Source organism: Agelaius tricolor, unplaced genomic scaffold (genome assembly GCF_023055355.1).
Source record: "Agelaius tricolor isolate 1412-34295 unplaced genomic scaffold, bAgeTri1.0.p SCAF_7, whole genome shotgun sequence".
In the NCBI taxonomy this organism is placed as follows: domain Eukaryota; kingdom Metazoa; phylum Chordata; class Aves; order Passeriformes; family Icteridae; genus Agelaius; species Agelaius tricolor.
In genome coordinates this window covers 38,535,786-38,557,204 of record NW_027269267.1, presented here as the reverse complement: position 1 = coordinate 38,557,204, position 21,419 = coordinate 38,535,786, and the positions used below count along the sequence as shown (strand labels likewise).

Here is a 21,419-nt window from a genome sequence, read left to right as displayed (position 1 = left end):
TCCAAGATCATATTTGAATTTTAATTTGGGTTTCTAGTATAATTTACATTCCAGTAATTTGGATTTTGGTTCTACCTCAAGTCAAGTTAAATTTTTTGTCTTTTGTTGTATGGAGGCAGGGACACTTCTAATTACTCTATTTGTTTAGCAGGCATTCAGAGCTCTGGAATATGATTTAGTCAGAGACAGAAAGTGAATTGCTCTGTCAAATCAGTTACTGATGTTCATTATATCACATCTGTTTTTGAATGACTGTTGCCAACAGCATAATTTTGTGTGTGTGTGAACATTTCACCTCTGATCCACAAAATGATCACTGTGAAAAGAAATTTGACAATATTTTGAGATTAAAATCAGCAAAAAAGTGGACTCAGCTCTATAGCAGTTCCCCTATCTCAGTCTCCTATCTTTCAGCTTCTCTAGGAAGTCTTCAGTGCTCAGTAGTTTTGATCTGGCTGGGTTGGCCTGAAAGGTGGTGCAGCTCATGGAGTGCCTCCTGACTCTCACACTGAGTGGGACAGACCAGGGTTATGTCTACACTGTTTAGGGCTGGTGTCCTGTAGAAAGAATGGACTTTTGTAATGCCAAGTCACTGTGGCATTCAAGCAGTCTCAGAAATTGGAGGGCTTTTGGACAGGATGACGTGTTTTGTTCTGTGAACTGTAGCGTGGGTGTATGAAGGGATGGTTTCACCTTGCTGGAGTGCTTCTTAGTAGGCAGGAAGATGTGCTTGGAGTGTATAAGGAAGGAGCCAAACTTGTACTACAGTGTTGTCTGGAGTGCTCTTTGAAAGCAGTATATAGAATTCACCATCTCTTGAAGTGCAGGTGAGAGAAATACTGACTCCTGCTGAATAGAGCCACAGAAAAAAGTGAGATGATGGTTCAACAGTATTGACAGTCAGGGCCAGGTGCTTGAGGCTGATCCCCATCTCTTTTACTGAGCCAAGCTGAAGTACTTTACAACAATCGTAGTGATAGCAAGTAATGCTAAATCTGGAGTGGTGCTTGTGACAAAAATAAGTTAATAAATATTAAAGGATAAGCATGAGAAGGACTTAGGTCTGATACAGGTTCCAAATCCATTTTGAAATAAACCAGTGATTTGACAGTTGCATCCAAGCCATATGGCATTTCAGTGCTGGCTTTTGAAAGACTGTTTGTCATGACAATTCTAATGTTTTGGGATTTTTTAGACCCTGGATTTGATCACTTGGAAGTCTAAATAGGCAGAAATTTACCACCGATCTGGCATTTGCTCTTCCTGGCAGTTAATGGCCTCATCCTGTCAGCATTTGTTTATCGCAAGGTACTGAAAATACAGATTTGTACAGCTGAGACCACGATTAAAATTTTGAAATCAGTTCCAGACAGATAAACCTGCAGCTTAGAACAATTACGTTTATCTTCCCAAACTGTCTTTCCTAGACTCAGCTTATTTTCAGTTCTAAAACCTTTCTTATACCATAACTGTTTACTTCAATATATTTTTATTATAGGCTAAGGTATTTCACTTCCAGTTGTCTTGTGATCCTGTTTCAAAGTGGATAACAGTGTAGAGCCATCAGAATTTGGTACCAATATGCCCTTTTGGAGTAGAAAGTGTTTTCTCCCTTTATTTCAAAATTGGTTATTGATAAAACAGTTCTTGTGGAAGATGGAAAGTTTTTTAGATGTGAAAACTCAGAAAATATTTGTGTGGGTTTTTTAATACTGCTTGTACTGAAATGGAAGGACCTGTTTAACAGTCTGGCTTGTGTGAGTTCTGAAACATTATCTGTAAGCTGTTCCTTGTTCTGTAGATCTCTAAAAAAACAACTGGAAAACCACTCTGTGGTTTTGAGCAACAATTCAATTTTTAGTCAGTTGGGTTCTTTGTATGTTGTATTTGGTTACTTTTTCCTGGCCAGTGAAAACAGCTGTGTTTAACGAGCTGGAACAAAAGTAGATCAATAAAATGTACTTCATATGTACATGATTAACAGTCTTAAAACTACTATAAAACGAAATTCACTTAGGATTGGGAATGAGATCCATGTTCAAAAGATGCTGCTTAAAAAATACTTTTGATAAAATCAAGGAAATAAAATAATACTGGCGTTTCATCTGAAGCCATATATAAACATACATTATTATTTTAGGATTTGGCTGAAAGTGTGTCTTCTTGAAGCTATACTCAAGTCCATCTAGCCTAGATAAAGTTTCAAATTAACTTCTGTAGCAGTGATACCTATATCTTCTGCTTTACAAGTATATCTAGATATATATACTTCTGCTTTACAAGTGTCAAAGGTTTGAAAGCTAAGCAGTGCCTAACAATTGTTTAAAATACTAGGAAGAGTTTGGGTAATAAACCTAATTTTAAGTTATTTCATTTTAATATTAGACAAGTATTATTAATGTCTGTGCCTGTGTACACAGGGAACTGCATGTGAGCAGTTACCCTGTATATTATTTGTTAATAATGAAAATGGAGAAGTTTAAAGGTCATGCAGATGAAAATAAGTTTCTCACTATAATAAGTTTCCACGAAATCTTGTCATATTTGTCAGTGCAATAATAATGTATTTGAGAACAAAATTTGGATTAGACTGTTAAGTTTTGTATTAATATAATTTAAATTCTCATATTTGTTCTTCCATGATATATTTGTTCTTTGTATTAGAAAGCATTGTTTAGATACAGTATTAGAAAAAGATTTTGAATACCACATGATAACAAGGAAGGTGAATAATGCTTTTTAGGCTTGATTATGCTCCAATGCTAAAGTTATAAAAGTATTGAGTTTTCCCTCTGGGATTTCAGCGTACCCAAAATGAAAAAAAAATCCTCCTTTGTAGGTAGAAGTGTCTCCCAGACTATTAGGGAAGTAGGGAGTTGGTGTCAGGGATTCATGCGAATGTTTGGCATTAGAGAAAGACACAGTTAGGGAGATTAGACTGGAAGTTAGGACTGCTCCATATAGAAGTTAATATAAGTGTATTCATTATGCATCTATCAGGAATCGGCTTTCCACTGGTGTGTTTGTAATGTTTGGAAGTAGTTAGCTTTTTCTAGTCCAAGGACAGGAGTGGCAGCCATGAGCTGCTCCAGCATTTCAGTATGCTAGAGGATCATAGAATGACAGAATAGTTTGTGTTGGAAGGGACCTCTAAAGGTCATCTGTCTCGGTCCCTCTGGGAGCCTCTCAGGAGCCCTGGGCCAGTCCCGAGTCAGCAGACACCGGAGGGCAGCCCCGACACGGCCGACAGCGGGGAGACACTGTCTGTGTGTGTGCCCCGAGGGTACTGAGGGCACCTGGGCTGGCAGGGGGACACTGTCTGTGTGTGTGCCCCGAGGGTACTGAGGGCACCTGGGCTGCGGGGAGACACTCTCTGTGCCCCGAGGGTGCTGAGGGCACCTGGGCTGGGGGGAGACACTCTCTGTGTGTGCCCCGAGGGTACTGAGGGCACCTGGGCTGACAGCAGGGAGACACTGTCTGTGTGTGCCCCGAGGGTGCTGAGGGCACCTGGGCTGACAGCGGGGAGACACTCTCTGTGCCCCGAGGGTGCTGAGGGCACCTGGGCTGGCAGGGAGACACTCTCTGTGTGTGCCCCGAGGGTGCTGAGGGCACCTGGGCTGACAGCGGGGAGACACTCTCTGTGCCCCGAGGGTGCTGAGGGCACCTGGGCTGACAGCGGGGAGACACTGTCTGAGTGTGCCCCGAGGGTGCTGAGGGCACCTGGGCTGGCAGGGAGACACTGTCTGAGTGTGCCCCGAGGGTGCTGAGGGCACCTGGGCTGACAGCAGGGAGACACTCTCTGTGTGTGCCCCGAGGGTGCTGAGGGCACCTGGGCTGGGCGCCTGTGCAGCACAAGAGACACCAGAGACATCGGTGGAAGAGAAAGGGCCGACTCTTAGCAGGGGTTAATCCAAGGTTTTATTAGGATCCCAAGGGAGCTCCTGCACCTCAGGGGGCCTCCTGCCGAGAGCCCCGGGAGATGTGCCAAGGTCACATTTAAAGGGAGGTGGAAACCAAAAGTAGATAACATTTTACCAACCAATGAGTGACCCTAAGGGATGGATGCTGGGGGACAGACATATAGGACAGCGTATGGGGCAAGGCTTGGGGGGCTGACCCCTGGCCTCTGGACAATCACTGGACGACCTGGACCGAAACTTCTGGATGGAGGGGATGGGATGCTGAGTGATTGACAGAGAGCCAGCGTGGGGGTTTGGGGATGATCTCATCCCAGGAGAGGGATAACACAGGTAAAGGGAGGGGGGTACAGTCTGGGATAAACCATTTGGGAAAAATATGGGAATACAAAACAAAACTACTTCAAAGTATTACAAAATATAAAAATGCACTACAACAGTCATCTAGTATGCAATGAGTGGGGACATCTTCAACTAGATCAGGTTGCCCAGAGCCTCATCTAAGCAGTTCTTGAGTGTTTCCAGGTGTGAGACATCTACCACCTGTATTGTGATGTACAATGCATATTCAACATATTTGACCAACATTAGTTAACAATATTCACAGCTGGAACAAGATTACATTGTCAGGGAAATTATATTATGTGACTTTAATTAATTGTAATGAGTGTACTCTTCCCACAGATTTTAATCGGTATCCCCTTCTGTTGAACAAGACCAGATGGTTTAAAGCTTTGAATATTTCTTCTGTGTGTCAATACCCATGTAAAAAAAAATAAAATCTCTTTGGTGTTTGTGTTTTGCATACTTTTGTTTTATATTAATCAGTGGAACTGCCTTTTCCTTAGGTGTTGATCTCCAGGTTTGTACTTCTAAAAATCCAACATGCTGTACCAAAAAGATGGAAGAAAGGTATCAGATTGCAGCAAAGCAAGATATACAGCAAGTGCTTCAAACATCAAGTGCTACATTAAAATTTTTAATATCTCATAATGCAGCTGCTTTTCAAGGTAAAACTTTCTGCTTTTTGTTTCCAAACTTGTTCATACTTTTCTTGATTTTCATCTTTGATTATTTATGATGTAATAAAAGTTATCTGTTAATTTTTAGCTTCTCCCTATGCTTTTATGCTTTCAAATAAGGAGTACTATATCATGCAGGTGATTAGAAACTGCATTGCTTTTGGAATTTGTGGCTTTTAAAAACTTATATTTGATAAAAAGTAAGAAAATATTCTAGTAAGATGCTTTGAATTTAATTGTAAACCTGTAACTTCACATTCTTTTTAACTTCCTTAATTTGGGCCATACTAAAATGCAAAATTAATGCCTGGAGTGCTACAAAAGAGAGATTTTTTTTTTTTTATACCACTGTTTCCACCCACTATATTCTTTGTCTTTTTCTAGTAGACATTCTTGGGTAGTTTGATTTTGAGATTTTGAGATTCTTTTTTCAGATCTAGTTTTTCAGACTCTTGAGTTTCTAAATATGATTGAAAAAATAATTGCACGTTGAACCATAGTTGTTTTAATAAATGACAGGAGGTTACCTGATAAATAATAGTTATTTGGACTGGTGGTGGGGTTTCCTTTTTTGCTTCGTATACTGTTAGTTTCTTTTTGATTTAATTAGCCAGAAGGTAATGCAGAAATTGGTTAAGGACCTGAGGAGATGTGAAAATAGAGATATGAGGTTGTATGTGATGGAAGGAGATACAGAGTTTACATGTGTTGAGGACAAAGCCCTAAAGTCTTGTCATTTGTCTGTTAATATGTACTTATTAACCTTTATGGCCACTTCATTGGAAAGGATAACATGGTAACTTCATACAGGCTTGGGAAGTTGTCCTTCTGGCAATTCTTCTCTTTTTAACCTGTGATGCTGAAATAATTAGCAGAATGGGGTCCGAAAATGCAAAGTTGACTTTGGAGTCCTAAAGCCTCCTCTTTTTTAATTTAGGCTGTCTAATGCTAAAAACAAGCTGGAGTTGTGAGTTGCTCTCCCCCTTTTGGGAGTTTTGCCATTTAGCCTGCCTAACACAGCTGTCAAAGGGTGTTACAATCAGGGAATCATTGATATAATGTACAGAGAAATCTTTCCATCTCTTTTCTGCCTTCGTTCTTCCTTTCAAATTCTGTGTATTATCTTTTTCTTGCTGCCATAAGAGTTAACCTAGAGTTTGGTACATATTATAATATGTTAAACTTGGTCTGCTGTCTTTGGTCCATTATTTGCATTTTAAAAAAATACTTTTCAAAGCATATACTTAAAAGTGAAATCTATTTTATGTATCTTATACACTTCACATATTTTTGAAGTACATGCTTTAGTCTATAGTAGTTTTGTCTTTATTTTCTTTTTATGTAAAGAAGTATAACAGAGAGAATGTTGCATGGATTCTAGTATTATTTGGATTTAAAACCTTGTTTAACTTTGAAGTAATTCTTTGTGAAACAGCATGCTATTGAATATACCGCTAATTTTTGAAGAATTGTAACCATTGCTAACTAAAATTGAAGCTAAATGATTTCAGATTCAGAAACAATAGTAAGATGCTGCTGATGTTTTTTCAGCTTGGAATTCTAGGTACCTAGTAAGACATTCTATCTGATCTGAATTCAGTTTTGACCCTGCTTTGAAAGCAGGACTTTGGGCTGGACACTTCTTTAAGGTCCTTTAAATCTGAATTACAGTATGACAGGGTGCCTATCTCACCACCAAAATGTGCAGGCATGCCTCTTATGTTTAGACAAGGCTGGGCTGGGCAGATAGGAATGTGATTATCTCTTCTGCTACTTTGGCAATTGGACAGACATCTCAGGAGTCACACAGAAAGCTTGAAGGGGATTGTTGGGGTGTGTAGAGAACAGAGCAGATGTCATGGATTGTGTCACTGCTGTCACCTGCCTCTTCTCAAAGTATGTTGAGGTTGGCTTTAAAGGGGAGGACCAGATCCCAACAGAACAAATAGCTAATTTTTTCTCAGTTTCTTATATATTCAGTAGAGAGAAGTAGGCAGTTAAAATAAGCAATCTGTATCTGACTCTGGAGGTCTTCAGAGGTGTGTTTCCATTCAGCATTAAATACAGTCTAGAGATCCTGAATCTTCAGGGTGTCTAACTACCAGGGACTTTATGGTGACTGTCTTGGTGAAATGAGACAGCTGTCTGCCTATCTGTCTATTAACTTGTCACATGTGTGCACGTGTCTTTATGCAAGAGTAAATTAATCTGTATATATTGACATATCTTTGTCACCTTCTAATGTTTGTGAAAATTCCATGGTTCTGTACTGTGGTGAGTGCTGCCTCCTGACAGTACTTATTGGCAATTTTCAAATGATTCAAAAATTCCATGCCCCTTAGGACATGTCAAACTACATGGTGCAAATTGCACCACTTGTGTACTGGGTACTACTGAGTACTGTTAGTTTTTTCCTTATGTTTTGGGGTGTTTCAGAATGTGTGTTTTCTTTTTTGTTGTAAGTCTTCTATTTCTTTTTTAATAGCTTTGAGGAATGGTAAGGGAACAGAAGGATGGGTGGCAATGAAGTTAAATAAGATATTAATCCAGTAAGTGGGAGATACATTATGGAGAGCAATATGTAATTTTTCCCTTGGGAAAGGTGACTAGAGAACTTAAGCTGTATGATAATTTTGTTTCAAGATAGTAATTTTGATAGGATAACATTATTGCACATTTCTGATTTTTAGTATTTCTTATCTTAATATTTGAGGAAGAGATTGTTGCTGCTGTACAGGGATTGCTATAACATCTCCATTCTGGTAACCATAAACACAAATCCTTTTTAAACCTTACATTTGCATGACATAGACATATCTCAATATGTACACACTCATTTTGTATAGTTCTTAGATGTTACTCAAAGTTCACACTGATCTTTGTCTATACCTGTACTCAAAAGATTAACAAGTGCCACCAGGGTTACAGTGTAGTCACATTGCAGTGCTGGTTTTTGTGTAGAGGAAAAAAAAATCCCTACAATTTCTGAAATTTGAAGAGGAATTGAATAGGCATTTAAGAATCTGGTGAACTACGGTAGGATGGAGTGCTGTGCAACAGAATAGCAAATCTTGTGTCACTTCACTATTTTTCCACAAGAGAGCTCATAGCCCTTTAAAAAGTGGCCATGTATGACATAGAACAAGATAACAGCTGGTCTGGGTGAAAGGGAAGTTTAGAGATAAGAATTTAGTTGTGGAGTCTAAAGCAAATGGACTTTTCTTTGTGCTACTATATTTGGCACCTCTAGTAGTGTAGCATAGTTTTCATAAATATGGAAGCATCAATCATTTCTGAATGAGGCTGCCTGTCACTGAAACAGAGGACTTGGCAAATGTGTGTCTGTATGCAATAGGTAATAAACTGCACTCTTCAATAGAGCATTACCTGACACTTCCTACTATGTAGGAAAAATTTAACGTCTTTGCTGTGTAAGTTCTGAAGTCTATTGAATCAGGCTTTCTTGATGCTTTTCTATGAAATTATTGCTACACAGTAGATCAATTTGCACTTTATCTTAGAGCATAATTAAATGAAGTAAAATTGTTGCATCATATTGTTTGAGATCACAGTACAATTATTACACTTAAATAGGAAAAAGTTTGAGATCACTACAATTATTACACTTAAATAGGAAAAAAGTCAGTAGCTAAAGTAAATTGTGTGAACTAGAAAATGGGTTGAAATCTTCTGAGCTGCTTTCTCTGGTAATCTATAAGAAATAATGGAATTTCTGTTCATCTTTGTGAAACTAAATGTGCCCTGGCACTAATTCAATTGCTTTCCACTTGTGAAATTTTCTGAAGAATGATTTGAAGATCAGAAAACTTCCAGCTAAGAGCTGCTATATCTCTCATGGTTTCAAATGATATGTTGCCTGTCAGATCATTTGCAATACAAACTTCTTTGATGTTTCTAACATTTTCTTCTTTCACATCTCCATAATCCTTTATATTTTAAGTGTGATATAAATAAGCCTAAATCTAAATACTGGTGAATCCCACTTCTTTTAATTAAATGAAGTTTAGGGATTCTATTAAAAGACAAAAGTGTGGACAGGTTGAGAGACTCCATTTGTCACTCTGTTATATTGAGGGATGAGAGTCTCAAAAATATCTGTGGTTCACCAGAGTTATGTTCCTCTTTCTCGATTGCTCTGCAGCCATTCCCCACAGCTATGATCATGCTTCCCTCTGGACTGAAAAAGTAGGGAATTTTAATAGCACAGAAAAATCATTGTACCCACTGTCTAAGGAACAAAGCTGTTATATAGACTTTATTCTTCAGGAATCATCTATTCATATGGTATTTTGAGTCCTTTATAATAAAAAAGCAGGATAAACATTATGCTAATATTAGATTTGGACCCAGTATGTCTGTATATACATAAAACAGAGCACTAAGGGACTGCTTAGTAAGTGCAGAAATGTAGAGATTTAGATTAATACCTAAAATTTCATTATTAATCCTGAGTTTTACTTCTGTATTGCAAGGAAGTCTTTTATCATTCCAAAGGAGTTTGGTTCTACTCTATCTCATTCTTATCTTCTTGCCTATATGTGGGCTGTGCCTGTAGGCACTCCTGGAGTATATGTATGTATCTATAAATGCACAGGGATTTAATGGGCTTCTGTAACAGTTTTCACCACATCAATCTTTTCTTAAATTGTTCTATTCGAGTGTGCACTTGTGCTCCTGTATTCTAGTCTCAGCCTGCTTATTCACCATCAATTATTTCTCCTAGTTACAGTAGTGTCTGAGTTACAATTAGGCTGATGTCGGTGCACTGTTCAGTCTCATACTCAGTGAGTACTAAGATTTTTTTCATATTTTTGTTAATACCGAGCTAACTACTATTTTGGTTTATGTTTCTGTAACACAGTGATCAGTACAGACATACACTAATTTAGATTTTTTTTTAATACTCTATGTAGTTCTTATGCATTTGAAAAAGGAATTGAAGTACAGATTTAAAGCGTCATTCCCTTGGGAGCAGTGGCCATAGAAAATTTGTGTTTTCATGGATGCCTGCTTCCTGCTTATTCTGAGAACTTTGGGAAGCTAATAGCTGACAAAATGCAGGAGTTTGAAAGACTGAACTCCAGCAGAGAAGGTAGTATAAAATTGATGGTTTTGAATGAATGTTTAATATTATTTCAAAGGTAGAATTGCCTGCAGCCATTTAAATTTCCAAGATTTTCAAATACCCATGGAAGTTTTCACTTAGTGTTTTTATTCTGTGTTAAGAAAAAGTAAATACCCAAAAAGTTAGCAAGTCAAGTCTTGTTGAAAGACAGAACTCAAAATAGTCCTGACACGATGGAGACAAAGTACAAAAAAATTGTTGTTCAGTAGGAGCAAATGCAAAGTGCTCCATTTAGCTCAGGAGGAACAGTGGAAGACATAATAGTATGGGGGATTTCTTGCAATGGATTTGTTCTGTAGGAGAGGTTCTGTGAATAATGATAGATCAAAAGATTACAAAAGTCAGCAGTTTCATACTGTTGTCAGGCAGGCAACTATTTTAAGATTCTTAAACAGAAAGACAGCAGAGATCTGTGAATTGAATCTTCTGTTTTGCATAGGTCAACTGGAGAACATTGTTCAGTTTTGGGTAGTGTGCTAGAAAGACATGGACCAGTTGGAAAGACGAGAGAAAAAAATATGCTCTGAATCCTACACAGAAAAAACTACACATAAGAAAGTGCTTATCTGTACTCCTTTATAGTAGATAAAGCCCCAGTGGTGTCATACTGCAGCAGAGAAAATACAGGCTCAGTATTAGAAACTATTTTCCAATGACAATATTAAAATGCTTTTGGTTAACAATTTTGGGAATTCTACATCTTAGAAACAAGCTGGACAAGAAAACAGTTGCCAAGAATTACGTTGTAAATACAATTAATTCTGCTTGCAGGCCAGGTTTAGACTGGACTGCTCAACAGACTTTTGTTTGCCTTAGGACAGGTTTAAAATGTGATTTACAAAGAAAAGCTAAGTGATTTGAACGTTTTAACTAGTTTTAAGATTAATCTGTGGGTGTTATGCTCTAGCAAAAGGGGTTTGTTCATTAGTCTCTCTCCAAGAAGATAACACAGTTCCTTACTATAACATAATGGGATGGATTGCTTCAGTCATAAAAACTCTTGCAGAATGGGTTTAAATTTAGAATATTATATGTCAGTATTAAAAGAACACAAATTTGTTCATAACTTGATACATGATAATTTTTTGTCGTTATTAGTTCTACAGTGGAACTATTGTGTATAGAACTAATAGATCTGTACACTGTCACTTCAACGGATACTTAGGCTATTATGAACTACATATTCTATATGGGAAATTCAAAGAATTGTGCAGTTTTTACAGTACAGACAGTCTTATTTTTAACCTTTTTTAGTTTACAATTTGCCTTTTGGTGAACCTGACGCACTGTTTAGAAGTGGAGTCATGTACTGAATTTCAAAGGCTTTGTGAGAAGTAAAACCAGTTTGGTTTCCCAACAGACATAAACCTAACGTTATCTGGACAGGGAATTTTTAAAGATAGGTATGTTTACATCTAGAGCAGATAAATCTGATTGTATTTTAAGTGACTTTTTAAATTAGAAAACGATTGTGTCAAAACAGCAAAAAGGAAAAGTGAGGAAGGGTAGAATTGCATCAAATTGGAATTAATCAAGCATGAAAATACATTATTACAAAATTCAGAAAACCAAGCGTTGACTTTCCCTGTAAAAAAGTTATACCAGTACTTGAAGTAGATGAAGTATAGTAAAGAGAGAATTAAAAAGACTGTACTGTACACATAAACCTGGGAGGAGAATTTTGCTCCTGTGGAGACAAAGTCCAAAGGTTGTCACTGAAGACCCCAGGACTTGCCAAATATCACTGGAAACCTAAGGTTAGACAGCTGAGCTGAGCCCAGTGTCACCATTGACTGTAATGACAGTTTGGACACTTGGCTAAATTTCATGCCCATAGATACCTACACTGAGGTGTGTCTGAAGCTGTGCCCCAGTGAGCCTATTCTACACATCAAAGTAAGAGCCCTCAGAAGTTCCCTACCCTCTGAAACCTTACAGCCACCCTATCTGACAGTGCAAGCTGTGAGTAAAGTTTGGGAACAAAAGCAAGTTATTGAGCAGTAAGCTCACACTTGAGTTTCCAGCCTGTCAGCTTCTTGGAGATGATTGCTGTTATCCTGATGTAAATGAAAGTTGGCTTACTGCTTCCCTCCTGCTACCTGGAGAGGTAGAAATGTGCAAGAAGATTCTGTAAGCATAGTGTCAAATCTATAGTTCATTCTTTTGCTTATCTTGTGGCAATTTGCTTACGTGCAAAATAAGAAGTGAATATCTACTTTTCATTCCGTTCTTCTTGAATTAAGCAGAAATATATGTGTCGTGTAATGAAGTAGGTGACAGTGATTTTAACAGTGGTAATGAAACAAACTTCCTAGTATAAAACATGTCATGAGCAAGTGTAAGTAGCTGTACTTTGATTCTTAAAAGAGCTATTGATACGAGTAATATCCATTTTTAATAAAGCTGCAAATTTCATCTTGTGTTGAAGGCTTGAACTTAGGTCTGTGCAGACTAGAGGAGTGCCATGATAGAATTCTGCTGATCCTCGAGTTCTGGAAGAAAACATTTTGTATTCACTATTTCAGTGCATTTGAAATGCATATGCATTGCAGGTCAAAATACAGCATGCTTCAGATCTGCTGTAGATCAGCTGCATAGCCATTCAGTACTTGCACAGTAGCCATTTATCTAGGGGTTTTCAGTAGTGTCTAAAATGCAGCGGAATTTACTGAGGAGAGTTGGCTGTTTTCTGGGTTATTAATTTTGCAGTGTGTAACTCTTTCCTGTTCCAGCTGTCTTTGTCGGTATATCTACTTAATATTCACTGTGAAAGAAGCAAAGTGAAAAATTAGCCCTGTAGTAGTTCGGTGATTAGGGTACTTGTGTGCCACAAAGAAAGGGTTAGTGCTCCAGTGAGGATTTTAAATTATTTGTATAATTTATAAATATAGTCTGCACTCTCAGGCCTAAATCACTTTAGAACAAGTGTTTTTCAAGATATGTAGGAGATATGGGGTGGATATACTTCCAGTATATCCAGATCTCATCTATTTTATTGCCTTTTTCAGTGAATCCTCTAAGGTCACCAGACTTGTGGAAAAAAAAAAAAAAAAGGAATTATTTGCTGATTGTGGGACAACTAACTTCTCTTAAGAATGAAGAAATATGTATCTAAATTCCAATAGACATTTCCCTCCACTGCTACCACTGTGATAGCCATGGGCTGGCTTCTTGTGGAAATAAACTTGTGCAAAGATGTTCTGCAGGGCCAGGCTTGCTGAGAAGATTTCTTTAAAATCAAGTTTATATGTTATTTTTAAACTGAAGTATACCAATCTTTGTTCCATACTTGTGTAAAACACATTATGGATATATAACTATATTTATTTATTTATTGTTAGGCATTTGAAAATAATTAAATATTTGAAGTATTCCTTTTTCTTTATGTTGTGCCTATAAGGTCTTTTGAGTTTTTTAAGGTAGGATAATGTAGTTGTAATTTACAAGGTTTAGAGATGTACAGCTAAGGACTAAAATTTGAAGTTATAAAATGGCTTTCCTTTGTGTTTGCATTATGTCATAACAGTTTCAAACTAAAATAGTTTACAAGTGAATTTTCTTTGTTTTCCCTAACACAATTTTAATATCATGTTATTTTAAACAAATTTCTGGTAACATAAAATGCCTGATTATCACCAATTAGTAATTTTTTTCACTCCGGATCTGTTACTTAAAAGCTGCAAGCCAGAATCCTATAAGCAAAGTAAGACCTAGTTCAACCACATTAAAATTCTATGTCCATTTTAATTTGATTTTGGCTGTGTGACCATGTTAACTGAAGCTATTACCTGGCTCAGTGGTCCCACAGACAATTTCCCTTTCTCATTCCGATTTTATTGTAAATGATTGTCAGCATAGTACAGGAAACTGCAAATTCAATTTTGATCAGTCCCATGAGAGATTTGATTCTTCATGACTTAACTCTTGTTGTTTTGAAGGTAAATTGAGATAGCCATCTAATTTAAGAATTTCCTTCAGAGTAGAGGATTAAAATCTGTAATTTGTTTTATGCAAGGTCTTTTTCTTTATTGTGTTATTAAGTAGAAGCTAATATTTAAGGAAATTTTGTAGTAATTGCTCCCTTGGGAAAGATGTAGGTCTTCATTTAATAATTCCATTTTATATTTAATGGTTTTTTAAGCTGGCTTTTCCCCCCTTGTTTTTACACCTGGGGATCATAAACCTCCTGTTTTCTTTTAAAGACAATGTTTTTTGAGTACTTACAATAATTTAGGATTTCAAGATAGCTCTTCCTCCACTCACTGCACTTAGTCCTTACTGTGAGGCAGATTAATCACCCCTTTGGTTTAAAGAAATTTGATTTTGCTTCCTCTTTCAGTGCTGTTACTGTGGTGCAAACTAGCCCAGAACATGGAAGATGAAATAGTGAGAAGTTAGAAGGGCACCATGAACAGAAGAAAAGGTAACTGCCTAAGAACAAAATGGTTTAATGGCATAGTTCAGTGTGACCCTCCAGAGGCAAAGGTGTTAACAGTAGGTCATTGGGATGTGATTCAGGGCTTGATTCAGCTGCACAACAGGTAGCTCTCTAGTGCTGTTTTAGCTGTCTTAGGGTATCCTTTCTGTCCTCCTGGCCAAACACTACAGCAAGGTGCTGATCCCACAGAAGATATCCTGCAAAACCTTGAGAAAAGCAAATTACTCTATACTGGACAAAAAATGCAGAATGTAGAAGTCAACAATGCAGAGTCTGCATGTGAGGTAGGGGAATTTAGTCCCATCATGTTCAAAGGAAATGAGATCAAATATGTCTCTTTTAAATGGAGTCAAGTAACTCCAATGATTACTCTTTTTTACTTACATGAACTGTATGTATGTATATTCTGAAAGCAAGGGGCTAAGTTATATTGAAGCCCTAGACAATGTCACTGCTACAGAAGAGTCACTAGAGCCTAGGGAAAGAAGATTAAAAAAATTGCTGCCTTTGAGGAAGATCCCAGTTTTTGAGTTAAGATGCAGAACAGACCAGGTAACAGGTTGAAAAAGAAATCATGATCATAGGTTTGGTCTTGCTTCTAACTACAGACTTGCTTTACTAACTGAAATAGTTCTTTGATACTCATATTCCCTCCCTGCAGTTGCTATAGTTCCTAATGCATCTGCAACAGAAACTTCCTGTCAAAAGGATTTGGTAATATGTACAAAGGTGCAACCTTTTTGCATATTTTCTTAAAAATCAACACCTCTTATAAAACCAATCAAGAGTACTTATACTAGTGACAAAAATAATTAAAAATATCTATGTAAATTAAAGATCTTCAGGAAAAAACTGAGCATTAGCTTGTGTCTGTGCACTCATCACAGTAGTGGATTAAAGAAACCAAAAAAAAAATCTGAGCTGAATAAACTCTAAAAAGCCAATCTTTAGAGAAATAATAAGAGGACATTAGGCAGAAAGAAGAGAAAAGGGAAAAGTAGGTCTGTCTTTAATTTCTTCATTTCTTTAGAGCTTTGCAGTTCCCTCACCTGCCTAGTGCATAACTAAAGCCAACAGTGCTTTCTTGAGAAGATCACAAGCTAAAATGATGGTAAGTATCAGAAAGGAAGGTGAAAATCAAAGGCAATATTAAGAATTCATCAATTGCTTTTTGCAGAGAATCCAGAAAGTCTCTTTTCTGCCTCTCAAATGAGGACACTACTCTCCTCATGTTATCTAAAGAAAAAAAGTTTCGGTTTTATTTAGGAGACTATGACTCCTCTGCATTATCTAGCTTTAAATTTCAGTGAAAACAGTACAGCTAGAAGCTGCAGCTGCAGTAGAAGGAGCAGTGCCCTAACTTGGCTCATTTACATGGAAGTAACTTCTGTGACACTGAAAGAAGTCCAGCCTTGGCATCTTCTCACTGTTCATGCTGAGAATTCAGAACAAGTGATAGCTTTTAACTTGTCACACCTGAAAATGTAAAACCTCATACAGTGTGAGAACAGCATTGCAGCACTTTCTTGAAAACTTAAAAATGAAAATTCTGACGACCAAGAAAGCTCTATTTAATGTTCTAGGAAAATGAAGCAAGAAAAGTATTCTGAAGAGAGCGGGTAGAGTTTAAGTCAAAGTTTAAGTTGTTTCTCAAAAAAACCTTCTAACTTATTTCTGTTCCCATAATAACATAGGAGAATGTGGTATTGGTTACTCTTGACTCAAAGCTTTAGAGCATGGACAAATTCTGGGGAAACATGTGCTGGTTTGTTCTACAGCTCTATTTTCCTATTTTCTTTTTTTCCTTCACTACTTAACCTTCAGAAGTTGACTCTACTTATTTAATATATAAGATATGCAGAGTTAGTAGCATTCTTTTGCTGTTCCTTGGGTCCACATTGACAGAGTAAATACTCAGCATATGAACCCGGTGAGCTACCAAGTAAATCCACAGTGGTGAATGCATCTTCTAGGCAGGGTGGTGTCTAGCAATGAGGAGGTACTCAGTTGGTTGAGGTGCATTTCCAATATCTAGGCATAAGCAGTATCTAGGGCAGTGCTTCCCCAGTTGGTTAATATACATGGACCAGATGGACTCAGGTAGGAAATAAGCCATACATTTTAATAGTCAAGGGGATTAGCCACTGGAACAGGCTGTTTGAGGGTGATGGAATATCAACCCCATCTCAACTTCTTCACTGCAATCAAGTGCCAGACACTGCCCTGTTTTGTAAAGGATTATTTTGCAGGCCCAAGGTGTGTTACAGCAGTCAGATCTACAATCCTCTTCCAGTCTTAAAAATGGTAAGTGTGAATGTAGGAAAGCATTCATCATAGTACAGTCTGGCACTGGAGTGATTCTTTGAAAGATGTATAGTGTCAATTTAATCAGAAAACTGAATGCAGTCTGCTCCACACACTTCCCTCCATGTTTCTTCCTCATGCAGAATTTTAAGGGGAGACTGCTGAGCTATTCAGTCTCTCCAAGGAGCTTTGCACCTAAGTGGGATTTAGCGCTGTATGTGAATCACAAAGTTAATTTTTTGTTTTCTTATTTAGACAGAAGTCTAAATATCACATCAAGTGTTTATGGTTGATTTGGATACTCTTTGCAGGCTTTATAAATTTTTTAGGACCTTAGGATTTATGCATTTTTCTATCCTGAATGAATGCTTTCTGGATGGTTTGGGTTAGGAGTATCAAATCACGTTACCTATTTAGGTGCTAAAGTCACTTATTTCTTTCAGCATCACAGACTTGTACACCACTGACATTATTGCTCTGTGCAGTCAGTTTTTGCATAGTTATTCATTAAGGCTTTTTAAAAAAACAGATAATAGCCAGAATTTCTTCTTTTTGTTTCACACTCTTCTCTGTGATTAATACTCTCTAATGGAATTTGTCTCAGGCTTTTAAGAAGCTAGTAAAACCTGAGATCCATTGATGGGATTTCAAAATATCTAATTTTACAACAAAACAGGACTTTAAAGATTTTGTCCAAGCTTTTGTTAACTTGGTTGCAGAGGGAAAAAGGTTGTGCATGACAGCTACTTTATTTTTACAAAAATGAGATACTTTGAGCACCTTGACATCTTACATCACTGCTATTTTACCATGAAGAAACAATTTCTGCCTGTTCCTTCCCCGAGTCATCTTCCCTTTATCAGATTAAATCTGTAGCACTATGCAGGGAAAGAATGACATTAGAAGCAAGCTTTCATGATTTATTATTAATTGATAAATGAGTCTTTACCTTATGTAAGTAATATTGTGCATCCATTCTTTAGCAGGCTAAAGCTTAATGTGCCTTATTAAGTGAAACCAAGTTATTTTTACTGTGATTCTCTGGTGAATAGTATTTTGAGCTGTTATTTGGGTTTGCTTTCAAATATCTCTTTTGATTCATGACTCTGTTGGTATAGTAAGTATATAGGATTGAGAACATTCCTAGCTGAAGGAAGTAAATGAATGGTAGGAAAAAAAAATGGTAGGTATAAATCATCATTAAAATTCTAATTTTTACTGGATTTTATTATATAAAATAAGTTAAGCAGAAGTTTGTAGATGGAGATAATTTCTCTTATGATATGTATTGAGTGGATAAACTTTCAGGTATGTGTTTTGAACTCATAAAAAGTTATTATCTGTATCTAAAAGTCCTAGTCTTATCTGTGTAGTGAGGTCACCAGAGTTATAAGAACGGTATACTAGTACATAGCCTACTTTAGATGTAAGAAAATTAATCTAAAGAGAAAATTCTTGTACTCCATGCTGTCTGCAATGAGTTCTACTTGAGGAAATTTTCTTTAAAAGGGTCTTTTCTGTTGTCTGCTCCCGGATTTATCCCAACACCAGTATGTAGTGGCCCTTTGAACATCAAAGCCTGTTCTAATCTACTTGTTGTTACTACACTAGTAAATTATGACTTGGAGGATGTCCGAGAAATAGATTAAGTGAAAGTGCTTTTACTTGTGATTTATGTTTTTCTCTTGTCACTTTGATGAGTTTTCAAAAATTAGATGTAGCAACTGCTTCCAAGTATTTACTTTGTGAGAGCACAGTAGCCAGAATCTTTCCTAACCCTTTAATTGTGCTACTTTTTCTGCAAAACTTGGTGTTTGTTTCCCTACCTTTCTATTCAGGGAGGGAAAAAGCATCTACCTAGAAGACAGTAGGGGGTACTTGGACTCTGTTCTCTTATATATTTATGTGTTTTATTTTAAACAGCTGTTGGATTCAAAACCTGGAATGCTTCAAGCACTGAAGCTTGACAAGACATCCTTGCTCTGTGTCTCCATAGCAGAGCCTAACCCCCTAGTTCTTTCTGTCTTTATCTCCGAGTTTTTGATGATATTGCTAGAGATAGGTATCTGTCTATCTATCTATCTATCTATCTATCTATCTATCTATCTATCTATCTATCTATCTTTTTTTTCTACTCTCCTTCCCACCCTGAGAATTTTATATCCCAGGACAGAGGCCAGCTAGCTGACTAGGACTGGTGAGAGATACTTGCTTCCACATGGCTTGTTAATCCTAAGGAGAAGCCCCATCTGTCTCTTTCCAGATTTAAAGAAAATAATTTGAGGTTTGGAATAATGTTTGGGTTGTTGTTTGGTGTTTTAGATCAATATTTATATATGTATACTTTAATAAGCAAGTTGCTTTTCCTCTGAGTGATGTGTACAAAGAGTTAATCCACTTTTTTGTGGGTTTTAATACATCTTAAAGAAAACTGTAAATGCTTTATGTATTAGATATTTTAACAACATGGACATCCAGATCTATTCTGTTGCTGATTTTTTTCCTGTCTATGTACAGCACAGATATCCATTCTTCCTTGCCTGAGGAGGCCACAGACAACTGGCCTCCTCAGGCAAGGAAGGAGGCCAGTTCACAACAAGCCTTTCAATCACTTTTTAGCTCATTGTTCAAGCTCCTCTGTATTTTAGGCCCTGGCTTTGTCCTTAACCCAGGACAAAGGGTTAAGGACAAAACCAGGGCCTAAAATACAGAGGAGCTTGAACAATGAGCTAAAAAGTGATTGAAAGGCTTATTGTGAAGCTGCTGGGAGAAATGTGTTCATCAGGGAAGAATCTTAAACTTTATTCCCAAATATTGTGCTAGGAAATTCTAGCATATCTAACGTCAGGAGAATGCTGCAGTATGTGTACAGACCTTTTGTTTTAGTAATTTTCCTTTGTGTCTATGGATAAGTTTTTTTGGGTTTTTTCCCCCTTATTTTTCTTTAAAAGAGATTGCAGTCTGCCTCTATGATCTTTAGACCAATTTCAGAAAATTAATCTTGTAAAATAAAGCCCATTATTTTGCCAAGGAAACACAGGTGGTAGTCAGTCTCTTGTTAGAATCCCTGATGATGCTTTTGATAGATACACCAAGTTCCTCAGCAGATAAATGTGGAGATACAAAAACATATTCAGTCATAGATAACAATTCATAGCTAGCTCATAGAGTAGGAAGGATCCTGGTTGTTTTTTAATGTACTTTTCCTTCTTTATATCAAATTTTATCATTCTCTTCTTCATCCATGTACATTTCCTGTCTGATTTATCTGATGTTCCTTCTTATGCTCATAACTTTACTTTCTTTATCTATTTTTGATTTGGTTATTTTTAGTTAGCACTTTCATTTGCGACTAAAATCAGTAATACTAAAAAAAAAAAAAAAAAAAGCTGTTCTGTTCCTGTGTATTACACAAATTAAGTTTTCTTTTCATTTGGTTTCCTAAGCATGAACATTAATACTATATTCAGTGATCTGAAACAACTTACCTGGCCTCCGGGGTTCTTCGGGAAAAGCACAGGTCTCCTGTGAATGTGGTGCCACATCTTCCTATCACAGATACTCTGGGGCTCCTTCTGTTGCTCTGTATATTTATGGTTGTTCAAGTTGCTTTTAAGCAGATTTTATTGATATTAGTGTTGACAGCAGTTGAACTGCTGGACAACAGCATTTTTAACACTGCTGTTTAGAAATTAGCTGAATGCAATGAGACTGGGAGAATAAGCTATTTTTTACTCAGGAGACAGGAGAAGTTTAATACATATATATAGTTTACTGAGATGCATGCAGAAATCTGGCTTTCCAAGGAAGAACCAGGTGCATGATCCAGTTGCATCCTCTTAGGGTCTGTACTGAAGTTATACAGTCATCTTGCCATGTAAAGCTTACAGCAGCCCAATAATGACTAGAAAATATCTTGATTCTCCCAAAGAGAGAACTGATGTCAGCAGTAGAATTACACAGATGGGCTTATGTCTAGTCATATATTTTTTGAAATTTTTCTATTTCAGATATTGTTGCTCATTAAAATATCTAGGAGCCAGGTTCAAATCCTGTTGGGGTAATGTTGGACAATGCTTTGATGTGGATCAAGACTTGAAACATTCATTTTGATACGCCATACGTAGAGATAGAATCCCATGTTCCCTGTTTTCTGTGGAAGTTGGGGCTTTTGCTGAGTGAGTGGGGATATTTAGCCTGGAGAAGAGAGGGCTCAGGAGTGACCTTACTGCTCTCTACAGCTTCTTGGGAGGAGACTGTAGCAAGGTGGGGGGCAGTCTTTTCTCCTGGGCAACTAGCAGCTGGACAAGAGGAAATGGCCTCAAGCTGTACCTGAGAGAGATTCACGTTGGACATCAACAGGAATTTATCAGGAGGAGTTTTTTGACAGAGAGGATTGTTAAATGTTGGAATGGATTCCCAGGGACATAGTGGGGTCATCATTCTTGGAGAAGTTCAAGAGATGACTGGAGGTATGGTCTAGTTGACAAGGTCATGTTCATTCAGAAGCTGAACTCAGTGATTTCAGATGTCTTCTCCAACCTAATGGATTTGGTGGTTCTTTCAATGTTTAGTGTTAAGATAGCACAAAC

General features: G+C 37.3%; 1 protein-coding gene across 14 annotated transcripts in view; it reads left to right on the top strand.

Moving 5' to 3' along the window:
* Nucleotides 1-21,419, top strand: part of GPC5 (glypican 5) — a 602,268-nt gene that overhangs the window by 4,567 nt on the left and 576,282 nt on the right. For all 14 annotated transcript variants that reach the window (XM_071430982.1, XM_071430983.1, XM_071430986.1 and 11 more), the window contains exon 2: nucleotides 4,766-4,927. In XM_071430982.1, coding sequence (XP_071287083.1) covers nucleotides 4,766-4,927 — 162 coding nt within the window. The remainder of the gene's footprint in view (nucleotides 1-4,765; nucleotides 4,928-21,419) is intronic.